This window comes from Notechis scutatus, chromosome 2 (genome assembly GCF_049901735.1).
Source record: "Notechis scutatus isolate UNSWTSFEM ecotype Mainland chromosome 2, rNotScu1.2, whole genome shotgun sequence".
In the NCBI taxonomy this organism is placed as follows: domain Eukaryota; kingdom Metazoa; phylum Chordata; class Lepidosauria; order Squamata; family Elapidae; genus Notechis; species Notechis scutatus.
In genome coordinates, this window is record NC_142010.1 from 205,210,819 (window position 1) to 205,229,798 (window position 18,980).

Below are 18,980 nucleotides of genomic sequence, written 5' to 3' on the forward strand. Positions count from 1 at the left end.
GCTTATTTAGAAAATATCCCTCTTACTAAGGGCCTTACCCAAACCAAATGGGGTGGTATTTGTTGGATTTGTAGAGGTACTATTGGTTGATGTTGTTGTGGTAGCAGTACTCCCTGAAGTACTTGTTTGCTGAGCTGAATTATCATGTGATCTATAAAACATTAAAAAAAAACATTTCTACATGAACAAATTTAATTAAAAATGAGAAACAGAAAGGTGTTTGAAAGTAGCCGTTCAGTTTTCATTTATAATGCTCAACATGATAAAAATATCTGATTAACTTTCTCTTATTCAAAGTAATTATGGTTGGATTTAAAGAGTTTTGTAACATCATGTCAGTTCTCAACTGATGAGTCAGTAGAATCTAGACATTCTAATGCAAATAGGGTGCATTACAATTTATTTTCTTTTTTTTAAGAGGAGGAAAGTTAAGAAAACAAACAAAGGGAAATTAAGATGGTCATATGCACTGAGAATGGACTTTGCTATTTTCAATCAAGTCTAAATCAAGTCCTTTGCATTTAAATTGAGTAAATATCACATATATATTTTGTCATAGTATACAGGTAGTCCTTAACTTGCAATCATTTGTTTGGGACCATTTAAAGTTACTACGGTTATGAACCGTTACAAAAAAATCAAAAAAGTGACTTACAACTGATCTGTGCATTTACAACTGTGGCAGCATTTCCACTGTCTCAGGATATATGAAAATATAGATTCTTGGCAACCGGCATGTATGAAGGTTGCAGCATCACAGGGACATGTGATCATCATCTGTGACCTTCCCAGCTGAGTTCTGATAAGCAATGGGGGAACCTGGATTTGTTTAATGATCATGTAATTCATTTAACAACTACAGTGATTTGCTTAACAACCATGGCATAAAGGTTGTAAAATTTGGTGCAACCTAACCTTCTTACTTAATGGAAATTTTGGTCTCACATGTGGTCATAAATCAAGAACTACTGGTATACTACTACATTTTTATAGTTTTTAATTGGATAATTTTGTACAAAGACATACGAAAAAATGATAAAAGACATATTCACCAAGTTAGTCTTATTTGATCAGTACCATTCTGCATGCAGAACAAATAACCATAACTATGATCTGAAACAATTACAATGCATTCAGAAAGTATTCAGACCCCTTTCACTTTTTGTCAATTTTGCTTTGATGCAACCTGATTCTACAGTTGTTGAAATTCATTTTCTTTTTTCCTCTTTAATCTACACTCAATACCCCATAATGGCAAAGTGAAAAAGAATTTTAGAAATGTCTATAAATTTATTTTAAAAACTGAAATATCACATTGGCATACGTTTTCAGATCCTTTGCAACAACGTGAAATTTAGCTCTGGTGCCTTCCATTTATCTTGATCATTGCTGATATGTTTCTACACCTTGGAGTCCACCTGTGGTAAATTGACTAGACATGATATGGAAAGGCACATATCTCTCTATGGAAGGGCTCACAGCTGACAATGTATACTGTAGCAGAGCAAAAGGAACCGCCTACAGAGCTCGGAGACAGGATTATTGCAAGGTACAGATCTGGGGAAGGCTACAATAAAATTTCTGCTTCACTGCAGGTTCCAAAGAGCATAGTGGCCTCCATAATTCTCAAATGGAAGAAGTTTGGCACAACCAAGACTCTTCCAAGAGCTGGTTGCCCAATCTAACTGAGCAATTGGGGGAGAAAGGCCTTAGTAAGAAAAATGACCAAAAATCTGATGGTTACTCTGAATGAACTCCAGAGATCCCGTGTAAAAATGGGACAGAGTAAAAACAGGACAACCATCACTTCAGCCCTCCACCAATTTGGGCTTTATGGTAAGAGTGCCAAGATGGAAGCCTCTCCTCAGTGTAAAACACATGAAAGCCCACTTGGGAGTTTGCATAAAAGCACCTGAAGAACTCTCAGACGGTGAGGAACATGATTCTCTGGTCTGATGAAACCAAGATTGAACTGTTTGGTCTCAATTCTAAATGTTATGTCTGGAGGAAACCAAGCACAGCTCATCACCTACCCAATACTATCCCAACAGTGAAGCATGGTGGTGGCAACATCAACATGAACTCAAAAGAGTCAAACAAATGGCAACTTCAAATCTCAACAAATAAATGCTCTGTCCTACATATTGGCAAAAAAATAAATAAATCAGAAAATAAAATACAGGCTGAATAGTCAAGACTTCTTGATGATCCAAACTCTGTCAAGGATCTTGGAGTACTCATCTCTAATTACCTAAATCCTAAAGTCCACTGTAACTACATAGGCAAAAAGGCGTTAAGAGTTGTTAACCTAATCTTACGTAGCTTTTTCTCTGGTAATATTACACTAATATCTAGAGCATACAAAACATTTGCTAGACCAATACTCAAATACAGCTCATCAGTCTGGAACCCACATTACGTATCTGATATTAATACAGTTAAGAAAGTCCAGAAATATTTCACAAGAAGACTTCTCCACTCCTCTACTCATTGCAGAATACCTTATGCCACCAGACTCGAAATTCTAGACCTAGAAAACCTAGAACTATGCCGCCTTCGGTCCGATCTAAGTATAGTATATAAAATCATACATTGCAATGTCCTACCTGTCAATGAATACTTCAGCTTCAACCATAACAACACAAGAGCAAACAATAGATACAAACTCAAGGTTAATCGCACCAAACTTGATTGCAGGAAATACGACTTCAGCAACAGAGTGGTCAATGTCTGGAATACTCTACCTGACTCTGTGGTTTCTTCCCCAAACCCCAAAAACTTTAACCTTAGACTGTCTACTATTGACCTCACCTCTTTCCTAAGAGGTCTGTAGCAGGCGTGCATAAGCACATCAATGTGCCTACTGTCCCTGTCCTATTCTTTCTTTTTTTATTTTTCTTATATGTATCCATAACTATGTTTTTACTTATACCTATTATCTTGTAAGCAATTGACAAAAATAAATAAATAAAACATCATGCTGTGGGGGTGTTTTTCAGCAGCCAGGACTGGGAGATTGGACAGGCTTGAGGGAAAGCTGAATGGAGCAAAGTACAGGGATATCGTCAATGAAAACCTGTTCCACAGCATTCAGGACTTCAGTCTGGGCCGAAGGCTCACTTTCCAACATGACAATGATCCTAAATACACAACCAACACAGGAGTGGCTTAGGGACAACTCTATGAATGTCCTAGAGTGGCCCAGCCAGAACCCTGACTTGAACCCTATTGAACATCTCTGGAGGGACCTGAAAATGGCTGTCCACCAATGGTCGCCATCCAACCTGGGCAAACTTGAGAGGATTTGCAAGGAAGAATGGTAGAAAATCCCCCAAACCAAGTGTGCCAAGCTTGTCGTGTCATATCCAATAAGACTCGAGGTGTAATTGCTACCAAAGGTGCTTCAACGTAATACTGAGGGAAGGGTCTGAATACTTATGCCAATGTGATATTTCAGGGTTTTTTTTTCCTTTTTAATAAATTTAGACTTTTCTACAATTCTATTTTCACTGTGTAGATTAATGAGAAAAAATGAATTTTAACAACTGTTGAATCAGGCTGCAGCATAACAAAATTGACAAAAATGAAGTATTTCTATGTGGGGAAAAGAAAGGAAAGTGGGGAAAGAGAGTGGAAAATTTAAGATCTGAAAAAACAACCCAAAAAATGAATAGTTTGAAAAGTAATTACAACATTAGGAAGAAACAGAAGAGAGGATTACAGAAGAGAGAATCAGAATGAGAGAAAGAAGGGGTCAAAAAGGGAAGGGAGAAGAGGGGGAAGAGGGAAAGGAAATTATAAAGGACAGAAACAGGACATAGAGAAACAGGGAAAACGTACAAAGATTAATGATATAAGCCTATTTAGAAGACACAGAGATAATGGGTGAAAACTTAACTGAAAGGGGGATTCTGCAAGGGTACATAAGATAGTATTGTTATATTACAAAAAGAAATGATCTTTGAAAATATGAAACAAATGTGATTAAAATGATAGATAAAATACTCATTGTAATGTAATGGAATGTTTAATAAATAAATGAAATAAAGAGAATGAGAGAATGAAATTAGAAAAGGAGGGGAACAATTTAATTATTATAAATGTGTTATAAAAATTTAAGTGAAGAGGAATATGAAAGAAACATGAAAAAATTATGGAAATATTATAAGTGTTCCTAGAAGTATGATACCCTATTGAAAAGAAATATTAAAGATGTCAAAGATTATAACTAACATTAATGATAGAGCTGAATTGGAATACAATAAGTATTTTATTATTGTTGTATATATATTTTCTCTTTAAGAACTTAGTGTGTATTTTAAGAATGTACCAAGCAGAATTCGACTGGAAGTTATGTGTTATATTGAATGTTATAATTGTAAAGACATAAATTGAAGTTTAAGTAAGAGTTGAATGGATAAAAATTAAAAGATACAAAGGTGTCATACTCCAATTAATAACTGCAGGGAAAAATTTTGTTTAATGAGAAAAGAAAATATGAAATTGAAACAGGACAGACAAAAGTATAAATATAATGACTACAAAGATATTGAAACTTAGAAAAAGATATATATAATGGAATTTAGAAAGGAATGAGATAATTAAAAGTAAGATTGAGAAAACTAAGGGAAGGGAAAAATTGAGAAAATGTTAAAATAGTAATAAGATATGGAATAGAACATAAAGATGAATATGAAATTGAATTTGTGTCTGTACAGAGAAGTGATAACCCGGGACCATGCTATTCTCAAAAAAAAGAAATTCTACTTGTATTATGTTTTGTGAAAACCCAAATAAAATTTTTATTTAAAAAAATGAAGGGGGTCTGAATACTTTCTGAATGCACTGTATTCCTACAGCAGAACAGTCAACCTAAGATGATCCATATAATGCTGAGCAGCACTTTTTAACATTCCTAGAAAGCACTGCAAATTGTGAGAATGTTTTGAATTGTAGTTGTGCAGTGTTTAGAGCGCAATACACTGACAAAAAAGGGCGGAAATGCAAGCAACAGCACTGACTGGGTCAACTGCTATTAAAGTTAAAGAAGCTGATGAGAAGATGATCAATATTTATCAGAAATATATAATAATTTCATAAATTACAAAAAAACAAAACAAAAATTGTTCTGGTCAAAATTATAAACAGAAAATTTCACTTCCTTCATTACTATGTTGCCAAGGTATTTAGCATATCAATTAAAATACAACAAAAGACATGACATCATTTGATTTATAACCTATTTTCTGTTTAAAGGACATTTAAAATAAATATAGATCACATCTATGTTGTTATAAGAAATTCAGATCAATTTGATGGGTTTGCATACTTTTCAACAGACATATTACTGATCATAAATCAGTATATTAGTATTCTTAGTTAATTTTTCTCTCTTCTCACTGTAAATTAATTACAGTTATCTGTAACGTACTTAAACTATACTTAAATCACTAGCACTGATGATGTTACCTACTTTGGGTAATTAAACATCTGCAAGAAAACAACCAAGCTCAGCGGGCACCAAAGACCCCTCATACTTAAAACATTAATGCTGTTACAATATCTATTCAACTAATCAAACAGAAAGGCTACAAACCTAATTAGTTGCTATTGTTTGATGAAAAAGGATATGAAATCCTAGAACTGCCATAACATGATGCAAGATAATGAACAAATTGCTATAATTGTTCAGCTTGTTCACAAACATATTCCAGAAGGATTTTTGCTCCTGGGGCTTATAATAGAAAGCAAATATACTTCAGAACAGACAGAATTGAGCACACTTCTTTCTATTTGGTTTTTATAAATTATTTTTAAAAAAACATCTTAAATAATATGAGTTGTTAAGTTGAAATAAAACTATTAATTAGAAGTTTACACAAACCAGCCTACCTGTTTTGTGTCTTGATGACAAGGTGAACAGTAAGTCCATCATGAATTCCATGTTGGGTCAATGTATCTTGATCTTTTAAGATTTTTCCAGCAAATATCAACACAAGTTGGTCAGAGTGAGCCTTGAAGCGCTTGGAGATTTCTTCCTTAAACTAAATAAAAGAGGGGAAATATAGCTTAGATTATGCATTAATTTGTTCAATTAACTTATGAGTTGCTCCTACGTTTAGTAAAACATACCATACAATTATATCAATTGCAGAAATTTGGCCCATTCCGATGCCTAAGACAAAGTGTTTATACAAACCTACAATTAATACATATGAAAACCACATAAATCATCTTTGTAGAAAAGGTACACTGGTGATACGGTAGAACACCTGAATACTTAGAGAAGGCATGTCCAACCCATGGCCCATATGTGGCCCTGAACAGCTAGTAATATGGTACCACAAAATCATAAACTTTTAACATTATGTGATTTATCTTATTTATCTCAATGGAATTGGTCCCATCCATGCTAGCAGAGGAGGCATGCTGCAGGACCCATTGGCCAGGGTATTCAGACTGGAGGGATCTAAGAGAAGAGCCTTCTCTGCCTTTAGTCCTGCCCTTTGGAACATTTTGCCAACCCTTTTGACCTTCCACAAGAGCTTAAAGACCTGGCTATGCCAGTTGGCTTGGGGCTCCAATGGGAAACTTCAGATTAATAACAAATCCCATCTCCCCCACCACCACTGCTCATCCTACTTCATCTTTTACTTGGGGTTACATATTTGTATTTTTATAGAATTTTATTGTGTACAGGCTTTATACAGATTTATATTTTAATATTTTAAGCTGCCCAAAGCTGCCCTATGGTAAGATGGGTGGCCAATAAATTTAGCAAGTAAGTAAGTAAGTAAATAAAAATACATTAACTATATTTTATATGCAGCCCAAGACAATTCTTCTTCATTCAATGTGGCGTAGGCAAGCCAAAAGGTTGGATACTCATGATTTAGAGCCTCATTCTGCAGACTTAAATACAGTCAGTCTACATATCATATTGAAATGTGATTTGGTTTGATTTATGTGGTACACAAATTGAGCTGTGGATAACATTGTGATCAAGACAGAAAAATTTAAATGTAACAATTTACTGGTTTAAAATTTCACCTACATTTAACTATAGTTCACCTTATTATTCAAAGAAAGCTAACATATAATTTATCAGCCATTAGTTTACTAGGAAAATGAGTGAGGATACAAGGAAAGCCACAGGATCAAGTCAACCGAGAATACAAAAGCATGGACATCTCTTCTTTCCCAACATCTCTTCTTTCCCAACATCTCTTCTTTCCCAATATCTTGCAAAGTCTTTCCAATGATACAAAAAAATTAGAAATTGCCAAATGTTCTGTCAATATGAAAGTTGGCAATCTAAATGAGAAAACATGACACGTAAATGTACTTACTGTCTCAATTTAAGCAGCCCTTCAAAACGCCAAATTGTTCTTCAGCTTTAAACATGATTAAGGATCACTATCTCTTTGCTAACCAAAATGTTGAAAGGCTGTGTCCGCTTCAAAAGTTAGCAGTTTAGAGCCAGTTTGGTCTAATGGGTTAAGATCTCAGACTAGAAACCAGGAAAGTGACTGCTAGTCCTGCCTTAGGCATGTAAGCAAGCTGAGTGACTTTGGGCCAGTCATTCTGTCGCAACCAGACTCATCTTACAGAGTAAATAGAAGGAAGAACGAATATTATGTATGTTCATTGCCTTGTGTTATTTTTAACAAGTATAAAACCAGGATTTAAAATCTAAAAGAAAAATTACCATTGAAAATTCAGATATTTGCCATTGCATGTGAATATGCATGTGAAGTCACAGATTATAATCAGCAGCAATCATGCTTAAGTGTTTTTCAAGTACACGCGTGCTCTGATAATATTTGGTGGTCATTGAAACGGCTATGTCAAATACTGAAAATATAGCCCTCTGACACACTAAGCAGAAGATTGGAGAGGATTTGCTTTGAATAACTGCAGTAATTATAATGTTCAAGAGCTCATGCATATTCCCTATAGAAATATTACTCTCTATTGGCAAGCAGAATATTATAATAGAAACTGCCATAGTTTTGCAATTAAGACAATAACTTACTACTGGATTTAGAATTTAATTTTTCTTTCATTTGCTTTCATTTTTTTAAACGATCAGCCTATATTCTAAAGTGATAAGTAAAAAAGCCTAGGCAGACATTCCAATGCCAGATTCAGTATTCTTTTATTATAATACAGTTTATACAGCATGCAGAATTCTTCTTTTAATACAGCATTTCTTTTACTTCTAACACAAAGAATACAGTCTCGACCTTATTGTGAGCAATATATAACAGCAGTTCAGGCCTCAAACCTCAAAAACAAAACGTTTGCTTGTTTAAAAATGAATAATATAGCCAAGCTATAATCAAGTTATATGGAGTTAGAGAGAAGGCCACGGAGAAGTGGAAATAACTTATAGCATTTTATCAGGAATGAGATGCACACATAGAAGAAAACCAAGGGAAAGGAAGAATAACATTAGAAATTGATTTGTCTGTATTCTATTTTATTTTTTGATTTTATCTCACACTTGAAAGAAACTTCAATTATATCTTTGCTGAATAGTTTATTTTTTTTAAATCTTATTCATTAAAGTCTAGCACTAGATTATTACATCATATAAAAATAAATGGCAATATCCAATTATTTAAAATCAAGTTGATCCTATGGACATTTCAACTTAGTCTGAGGTTCTCAATTAAAAGAGCATGGACTTGAAACCTTTACCTGCTTTGTGCATTTGTTGGCAACTTACTGACTATAAATAAGAATTACTTGAATATTGACAACCTCTTCAATTTTCATTAACTCAGGGTAAATTTTTCTCAATGGAATCTGTTCACACTTTCAACTGAAAATCATTAAATGACAAGTAAAAAACATAATGATCTTCATCAAATGTGAACAATCTTCTCATCCTTACATGGAATCGACAAAGGCAGTCACTAGCAATATTCATACATTTTTTTAACTATCTGTCCAGTTTTCTATTAGAAAGAAAATCACTAGATCACTGGTGTCAAACTCAATACCATCACGTGATGCATCATGACATACCACATTTTTTGTCTTTGCGGAGTTGGGGTAGGCATGGCCTGTGTGTGACACACCCAGTCCATGGGCCACCAGTTTGACAGGCCTACACTAGATCCTCCCCCAAATTCTTCAAACACAACAAACTCTAGGTAAATCTCATCTGATAATAATTGGCCCAAAGAGTGGAAAAATTGCAGCCTTAACCTAATTTCAAAAACTTTTTAAGCAGATTAGCCCTTTGAGTCTTTGGAGGAAAGGTAGAACAAGGACAGATTCAACTGGCCATCCCTGACCAAAACCATCTCAAATAAGATCTCACAAAAATCAACATCCCCATCATTGGCCTGAACAAAACAAGGCTATCAATTAAAACAAAAAACTAGCACAAAGTTGGTAATGAAACATACATAGGTGCAAGCTCACAACATATTGGTTGATCTAAAGGCACTGCTGCCAACCAACATACACAAAACAATCATCACAGTATTTCCCATATCTTGCAACCCTCAAAATAAAGATAAAATGCCCAAAAGACTTACTATTCATTGGTCAATGCCCAAAAGACTTACTATTCATTGGTCAATGCCATTCTCCCCACAATAGCAATGACAAAGATAAAACCAAATGCTTCTCCAAAGCCCCTAAATAAGTTAACCCAACCATTCTATAAAAAGAAAATTATAGGAGATATAAATGCTTGAGTAAGCTCAAGCCAAGTGAGTAAAAGCTTCATAGGCAAATTCTTATGTGAACCAAATGAAAATGGTGAACAACTAGCAACCATATCTAAGCTACAAATAATGTAGGTGATGAATACCTAATTTGAAAAATCAGCAAGGAAATGCTGGACCTGGCATTTTCCTACAAGGGAACCAAGGCTGGGAGCCACCCAGAGTTGGCTGAAAGACAGGTGGCTATGTTTTAAAATAAATCAGATCTACTACATATTAAGAGTCATGATGGTGCAGTGGTTAGAATGCAGTACTGTAGGCTACTTCTGCTGGCTGCCAGCAGTTCGATTCTGAGCAGCTCAATGTTGACTCAGCCTTCCATCCTTCCGAGGTCAGTAAAATGAGGACACAGATTGTTGGGGGCAATATGCGGACTTTGTAAACTGCTTGGAAATGACTGTACAGCACTGTGAAGTGGTCGATAAGTCTAAGTGCTGTTGCTATTAAGCATATGAAATTATCACAAATGTTAAAATAGTTCATGGACTCAATATTGATCGTATAATGACAATAGATACAACTGTATTTAAAGGATTTTGAAAAAAATGAGAATCATAACCTAAGTGCTATCCCAACAATATGGCTCATCAGGAAACTCAAAAACTGTACAGAGGCAGCAAAAATTCAGACAATAGTTGAAAGACGCTCTTGCATTAGCAATAGAGCTAGAGAGCTCTTAGAGAAGAGGAAGGAGGTCAAAGGAGAAAATACACTCGACAGGATTAAATTCTATAAGCAGAAATGCAAAGTGAAGCTAAAAGAAGACTATGAAAATGACTGAATTACAACTTGTGAAAACAAGGAAGAGGTGAGAAGCAGCATTTAAAAATACCAGAATGAAATGTCACAGAAAGAAGGGCCTTCAAGAAGGATGATACCAGCACAACTGATCAATGAATATTTGAAAAATGCAAGCATTTTCATATTATGATCTTTGCCTCAAAAATAGCCAAACTCTAACATTTATTAAAAATTCAACAGTATCAAAAATCAAGCTAGATGAGTTTTTTCATACAATTTAAGAGACAAAATCAGGTAAGACCCAAGGGCCACACCTTTGAAGTTTACAAAGCTAATAAGGCAACTGACCACATTCTTTAATGACTACCTAGACACAGGTGACATCTTTGACCAATGGAAATCTTCAAAGACAGTTCTTATATTTTAAAAATGGACTCCAAAAGTTTGCTAATTATCCAGCATAGTTTCTCATAAACTCCTGTTCATTCAAGTTATAATGGTTAAAATATGAAAAAACTAGTTATGAAAGGAAACCAATTTTCACAAAGGATACTCAACCATCAATGACCCACACACACAATTAACCAGTTAATGGAACGAACAGGAGAAATCTGTGTCTCTATACCTCGTATTTGCTGACTGTCAAAAAGCATTTGACAGTATATAACTGAATGCAATCAGAAATGTGTTGAGAAATCAAGATATCAATAAGAACTACACCCAGTTAACAGAAGGTGGCTCAACTGACACCAGTTTCTTTTGCTGTCCATCAACATCCTATTACATGAAGTCATCCAACAAATTACACAATCTCTCTAAAGCTTTTCAGAATGGCTCTCGGTGAAATTTTCAGATGGCTCAACTGGGCAGATAAAAGCAAGAAGCTCACCTACCTGCAGTTTTAGCTGACGATTCTGTAATGATCAGCCACGATGTCCAAGAGGCCAAACAGCAGCTAATTGAGTTTAGCTGCCGCTTGATAAACAAGCTTGGCTTGGAAATCAGCAGGAAAAAGATTGCAAAATTTATTCTATGAAAAGAAACTAAAAGATGAGTTGACAAAGGATGTGAACTCCTATACCTCACAATGGCTGGGAATCAATGCCATGCACACAGTGAATGAATAGATATTGTACCAAAGAACTATAGCAGGACTCAGCTTTAACCACATAAACCAATCCTGTACCATGTGGAAACCATCAAAGCAAGTGCAGATACTCCAACCCATCTTTATTCCAATAATGATCTACAGCATGTGACCTAAGAAAATTGGAAGTAGGGAAGCTTCAAGTAACATAATGTAAAATAGAAAAGTGAATATTTAAGATCTTGCTCAAAGACTGAATCCAAAATACAGAAATTTGTATCAATATTTAAGACATTGACAAAGTTGTTTGCCACCAGCTAATTGGCAACTCCAGCTGAAATCAATCTTGGAATTTTTCTTCACAGTAAATGATGTACTTCTAAAGAGCACATCCATGTAATGTGTGTATATGTATATTGGGCATGTGCAAAAAAAACCAGTGCCCGGTCAAAAAAAAATTCATTAGTTAATAACTGATTAATACTCTAAATGAAGAAATTCATTTTGTAAAGCAAACATTATTCTCTTGAATACATATATAGCCACAAGTATATCTTTATAAAGACCCTTTAGCAGAAATGAGAGAAATTGAAAGAATACAAAGAAAACAAGAGAAAGATAGAACGAGGGGGAAAACAATGGGAAGAGAAGAAAAAAAAACAAGGCAAAATTGGGGCAAGAAGAAATTAACTGTAGAAAGATTTAACTTGTCCCTTTATTGAACACACAAACATGAACTTATGCATGCTTAAAGTTCAGGTATGTGCTTCCACCTGCTGCAAGCACCTTCCCTTTTGATAGTATCTCCCTCTATTTGGGGGAACACAAGATGAAATCCTTCAATGCAAATTATTATGGGGTTATGACAATTTTGATTCTTTTATCTAGTAACTATTTACTCAACAATATTCAGATGCACAAATTTCCATTTCTATTATTCACATTTTAAATACACTCTACACAAACAATATTTATATGTAAATTCCTTGAAATATTACAACACTTTGGTTTGACTATTCATAATCTTCAATGCAATCTAACACAAAAGTTTCAGACACTAGAAAAGAATTTTTTTTTTTGCTTTTTTAGGTTAAATCAAATTTATAACTTTATGATAAATTTATCATCCAATGTTTAGATGCTCAGTATGTCAGTTTTTAACCCAAACATTCTGCTAATATGGCATGATTCAGTGGGAGGGCACATTAGTTGTTTTTTTTACAACTTTGCCTAACTGGGTTTGAAAACTTACAATAAACAATAAACATATTTCTTAGTTTAATAACTAAGTTTAATCTTTGCTGTAGCCTTTCCCTAGAACCAGCACATTGTACAAAAAACATGAATCAGAATTCTGATAATAGGTATGGTTGACTACATCAAAAAGCTTATTTCTCCCTGAACCAAGCAGTAAGATACTATAGTACAGAAAGTCCTTGATTATTCAGAGCCATAATCTACTGTCTTTTTATTATTGGTAAAAGAGAAGTTATAATTTAAAAGGTCTTGGCACCTAAAAGTATACAAGAATGTAAAAGAACAAATTCTGCTTTTGAAACATTTCTGCAGACAAACTTTTCTAACAAGAGAATTTATTAAAGATTTCTCACAGGCATTCTGATCCCACATTTGATTCTTTTCTTGCTGTAACTTCTTACTGTATTCTGAAGGTGAGTTTTTGTCCCAGATATGACAGTAACTGTATATTGTAGCCATATAACAAAACATATACAATGAAGCAAGTCATTTAAATAAATCATGAAATTGGAAACTTCAATGCCAGTATGCCAGAGAAACATAAACTATACAAAATGGTGTCTAGCATCTGTAAAATTTATTATTTAAAAAAATAGCAAAAAGGTCATTACATTGGATGTAATGCTTATGGCCAAAGTCAGACTAAACTTAGTTTCACTTTATTAAATAAGTTGTTTACAAACTCATACATCCCAAATCTTTCAAATTAAAAATACTTTTAAAAACTAATATTTGTAAGCAGCTTGTAAATTTCCTCTAAAAGTCATAAGGCAATTTTGTATCTGATATAAAGAGTTTAATGTTGAAATAACAGTGAAACTCTAACTCAAGGATGTCAAACTCACGTTGTCATGGCGGCGGCATGTGAGGCCATGAGTTTGACATCCCTGCTCTAACTTCTCTTTCAAAGAGCAATATGAACCAAAACTTTAGTTCCAAAACATAGCCCACAGCCTTGGACAGCTAATAATGCAGCTGCACCAGATAGTAACTTTTAACATTGTGTGATTTATATACATTATATATTTTACAGGTGTCCCAAGACAATTTCTCTTCACTCAATGTGGCCCAGGCAAGCCAAAACATTGGACACCAGAATGCTAACCAGTCTATCTCTAAAAATAATAAAACTAGAGTGATAAAGTAAAATAAAAAAATACCCCAAATTTACTGGTATAATGAATATTCACTTTATTTAGCATCAATAATTTTCCCTTATTTTGTAAATTTTTACTCTGTTGAATACCTGTTAAATTTTGTGTTCACAGAAATTCTAGATTTTGCCAATAATTTCTAAATTTGTCTTTATATTACAGTGATGTTTACCTGATAAGTTTCCATCTCAACATTGAAATGAGGCCTAATTCAAATTCCAATATACTTATATATTATTTTTCTCTATAGGCCAGAGCATAAAGTTAGTTAACAGGTTGGCAGATAGTATGCTTAAGAGCATAATGTCAGACATATAGAAGCTTAAACATATCTACAATACATAGATTTTGAAATACAGATAGTCCTCGACATAAAACCAAGTGAGACATTTGTTAAGTGAGTTTTGCTCATTTTACTACATTTCTTGCCACAGTTAAGTGAATCACTGCAGTTGTTAAGATAATAACATGGTTGTTAAGTAAATCTGGCCTCCCTGCTGACTTTGATTATACAAAAGGTAATCTTGTGGCCCTGGGACACTGCAATCGTCCTAAATATGAGTCAGTTGACAAGCGTCTGAATTTTAATTACATGACCATGGGGATGCCGCAACAGTCATGTGAAAAATGGTCATAACTTTTTAGTCACAGGCACTACATGAAATGTTATAAGTCAAGGACTACTTGTATACAAGTGGTAGACCATACATCAAGAAGACAAGTACAGATCCAATGCCCCATGTATCACTCTGTATCTACAGAGTGCACTGTGAGTTACTTCTATATCACACATCACTTCCAGAAAGCATTCTGCAAAAGAAACTCCATATCCATTACTACAATTCCTCAACATGTAAATATGTAAAGGAAACAAAGCCCCTGTTCCAAACCAACAGACTGTATAACCATCTATTTGTTAATGTATTGCAATGTAGAGCATAGGAGCTGAATCAGACCCAAAGGCCACCATTTCCTTCCTATGGGAAGGCTGCAGGCAGAGCTACAAGCACTCTCCCATTCATATGTCCACAGAGGCCTAAACCATCACCCAGCAGCCATTTCAATAGAAGACACGGGGCTAAACGTGAAGTAGAAAACCAGCCTGTGTTTGAAACGACTCCATACGTTTCGTTGCTAAACCCCCAAGGCCTGCTAGCCCGTGAGGACTGAGCTCAACACAGAAGTGCAGATTTCACCCCTTTTTGTGTGTTCCTTTCTAGACAAAGCCGAGGTCCATCTCCGGCCTCCAGGAACTACATCGGTCAGCCTCCCCATCTCATGGGCCGGTATCCAGGACACGCTGACAAAACCCGCTTGAGCCACACTTCTCTCCGCAAACCCACCTGGAAGAAAAACGCTCCAACTTCCACTCTGGAACCTAAGTCCGTGTCCAATCCCTTTTTCAGGCCTTCGGTGAGGCAACAGCTCCCGGCCCGCGCCAACAGCTGGGCCAGTGACTGTGCAGAAGCGCCGCGCGCTCTCCCGGCCTTTGGACGGCCTAGGAGCCCCCGGTAAAGAGCCGGGTGGTGGGTGGTTCCCTCGCCGCCGAGCGGTGGTACCGGCCACGCCCCTCCCCCTGCATAGCTCTGGCTCCCCGCCTCACCTGCCTGATGCTGCTTGTTTCTGGCACCGCGAACTCCTCCTTCTCCTTCGGGGTTTTCACGGTGACTTTAATGATCCGCGGCTCAGATGCTGAGGCAGACGCGGCCGGGACGGGGGGATCGGTGGGGCTCTGGGGCCCAGGAGGGTTTTCGCCGCTCTCAGACATGGCGCGCGCGGGGCGGGTGGACGAACGGCGGGGCGGCCTCCTGTGCTCGTTAGCCAAGCCGCGCAGCGAATGCTGGGTAAGGTCGACCCTCTCCTCTCTCCTCACCGTCTCGAGCGCGCGCGCACCCCACCACTATAAAGCTCTCCCACTCTCGGAGAGTTCAACGGAAACAGCCCGGCTCAATAGTGGCGCCTACTGATGACGTCATGGATCGGGGAAGTTACTAGAAAAGAGGAACTGACTTGGCCGGCGCATGAGAATTCTAATAGGGGGCTTCCCGCATGCGTAGAATGAGACCAAGATGGTGAGAGCGCATGCGCCTTGGGACTTTACTTTTTTACTGCGCAAACGCAGTTGAACCGAAAGGCCTAAGTTGGCATTGTTAGGTGAGCAGCTACTTTGACGTTGTCGGGAAGTACTTGCGCCGCTTGCTGACGTATTTTTTGACGACTCATGGATGGTTGTGGCGCAGTTTTTTGGCTGGTATTTGCTTCGTGGAAAGCTTTGGGTTTTAAAAGCTAAGGGGCTGTTTCTTTAATACTCTCCCCAAGTGGTTCTGGGGGAGGAACTGTATTCTAAAATCATTATTCATAATTATTTAAGAGCGCTCTTGAAACTTTTATTTGACTTATTTGATTAAATATATATCGGCTCAGGAAGACGTCTGAAGGCGTAACAGTGAATTATAAAGCCAACAAGAGAAATTGACGCTCCAAATACAGGGATCCCGCTTGTGCGGTGGCCAAATCTAGCTAGGATCAAATAGGGTGCAGAAGGGTCTGGGGAGATCACAATAATGAATAGTAATAATTTTTGTGGTGACTGGCATGTTTATTCTACCCGAAGTGTTGATTCATTTCACTTGCACTTTACATTTCACAATGGCAGAAAACATCTAGTACTATTGAATTTTGGCAATTCGACTTGAAAGTACTGAGGGGTATTTTAAAAAGGCAAGTTGGAGCCACAGAAATCTTGTGGACTACCTATTTCTCAGCTATTAGCAAGGTAGAGAACCACAATTACACATACTGAATAAGTTGTGCAAATCTTCAAAGCAGCACTTTATTTGAACGAAGTTGGACTGATGGCCAATTTTGTATCAAAATTTCTATGAAATGCTGTGATAGCTGCTTCTAATTGATAGAGCAGTTGTGACATTTCCCTTGTCAAAGTGGGTTCTGGATATACATAAAACCACATCTGTTGAAACTGACTGACAGGTCAGACCTATTGCGATATTGCACGATGGAACATCTCAACTCTAAGAGGCACTTGGGAATGCATCTCTATGAAGCAAAGAACCACATTAAGACAGATCAATATGATACAGATTATCTAGTTGAATTTTGTTTAGCTATTGTATGAACCCAGCATATGCTGTTCAGTTTGGAACCCAAAAAACAACGGAATAACTCATGATTAAAATACCTATTAACCATGTATTTTAGCTAGTCCACATTTAATACATGTCAGAATCAGTCTTAAAGGTAGCATAACACAGCCAAGATCAAAATCACCTTTACATTGTCTGTAGAATACAATAGAATAGAATTTTTTATTGGCCAAGTGTGATTGGACACATAAGGAATTTGTCTTGGTGCATATGCCCTCAGTATACATAAAAGATACATTTGTCAAGAATAGTAAGATACAATACTTAATAGTCATGGGGTACAATAAGCAATCAAATCATACAAGGAAACAGTCAATAAAAATTTTGTTTGAGCTTTCTGAATTGGCACAGAAAGAACATTCTTTGTTGTGCTTTTTTGATGACGTTTTTGATGTTAGGTGTCCATTTTAGGTTTTGAGATATGATAGAACTTAGAAATTTGAAGGTCTCTACTGTTGATGCTGTGTTGTCTAGTATTGTAAGAGGTGGTAGTATGGGAGGGTTTCTCCTAGTCTACCATTTCTAGTTTTGAGTGTGTTCAGTTTCAGATTGTTCTGGTCGCACCATGAGGCAAGTTGTACAACCTCCCATCTGTATGCAGATTCATCGTTGTCTCAATCACCGAGACCTATCACTGTTGTATTATCTGCAAACTTCAGTATTTTAACAGATGGATCATTTGAGATGCAGTCATTGGTATATATGGAGAAGTGGAGAAAGCACATAGCTTGGGGGGCGGGGAGCTGTGCTAATTGTATAGGTGTCAGATGTGATTCTGCCTAGCTTCACCTGCTGCTTTGTCTGTTAGGAAGCTTATGATCCACTTACAAGTGTGTTCAGGTATTGCTAGCTGGTTTAGTTTAGTTAGAAGAATGATGGTATTGAATGCTGAACTAAAGTCTACAAAGAGGACCCTTGCGTATTCTTTGGAGATTCAAGGTGTTGTAGGATGTAGTGCAGCATACATATATTAACAGCATCTGTTCTGTTTGCTCTATGCAAATTGCAGGGGGTCTAATAGCTGATCCATGATGGTATTCAGGTGGGACAGCACTAGCCTTTCATAACTACGGGTGTTAAAGCAACTGGTCTGTAAGTCATTCAGTTCCTTGGTGGAGGGCTTCTTTGGCACTGGGATGATAGTAGAGACTAAATATATGTTTCACTGGAAAACCTAAAGGTGCTTTTCAAAAAGGCAACTGGACTTTCTTGATATTTTGCCTTGAAAGCGTTTTGCTTCTAAACCAAGAACAACTTAGACAATGATGACCTGGATCACAGAATCTCCATTTAAAGGAAAAGAACAATTCCACTTTGCTTTGTATGAGATTATGAGAACTATGGTAAAACTGAATTATCATTGTCTATCTAGTTCTTTCCTGAACTATGCCTAAAGAGCAGACAGCTTACTTAGCAAAATTTACTCTTTATTATCTCATATCATTGCAAGCAATAGATATTAAATGTAGTATGAAAACTTGCTTCCTTATTTTAGGAGAGCTGCATTTCTATTGTGGCTATAAACAATATATTCAAATGGGTTTATAAAGTACATGTTAAAGATAAAAAATAGAAAAGTTAAATGTGCATGTTATCTAAAATAGCATTTTAAAAAAATAATGAAATGAGATTTTTTGTCTGTACCAATAAAAGCTCAACTATTGCATAAGTAATGGTGAAAAGATAAATTATATAATCTTGTTTATACTAGACCCCCAAAATATTTGTGTTGTATTAAAGTGTTTATCATTTTGCATTATGATTTGCATTATGCATTATGATTTAATTATTTTTTACAAACCCCATGCTTTGAGCTGTATCACTATTACCATAT

At 36.2% G+C, this 18,980-nt stretch overlaps 1 protein-coding gene across 1 annotated transcript in view; it reads right to left on the bottom strand.

Moving 5' to 3' along the window:
- UBQLN1 (ubiquilin 1) overlaps positions 1-16,035 on the bottom strand; it is a 29,012-nt gene extending 12,977 nt beyond the window's left edge. The window contains exons 1-3 of the mRNA XM_026674828.2: positions 15,586-16,035; positions 5,893-6,044; positions 39-151 (exon numbers count right to left, since the gene is read on the bottom strand). Of these exons, the coding sequence (XP_026530613.1) occupies positions 39-151; positions 5,893-6,044; positions 15,586-15,750 (430 nt within the window). The 5' untranslated portion in view covers positions 15,751-16,035. The remainder of the gene's footprint in view (positions 1-38; positions 152-5,892; positions 6,045-15,585) is intronic.
- Between the last annotated feature and the right edge of the window lie 2,945 nt (positions 16,036-18,980).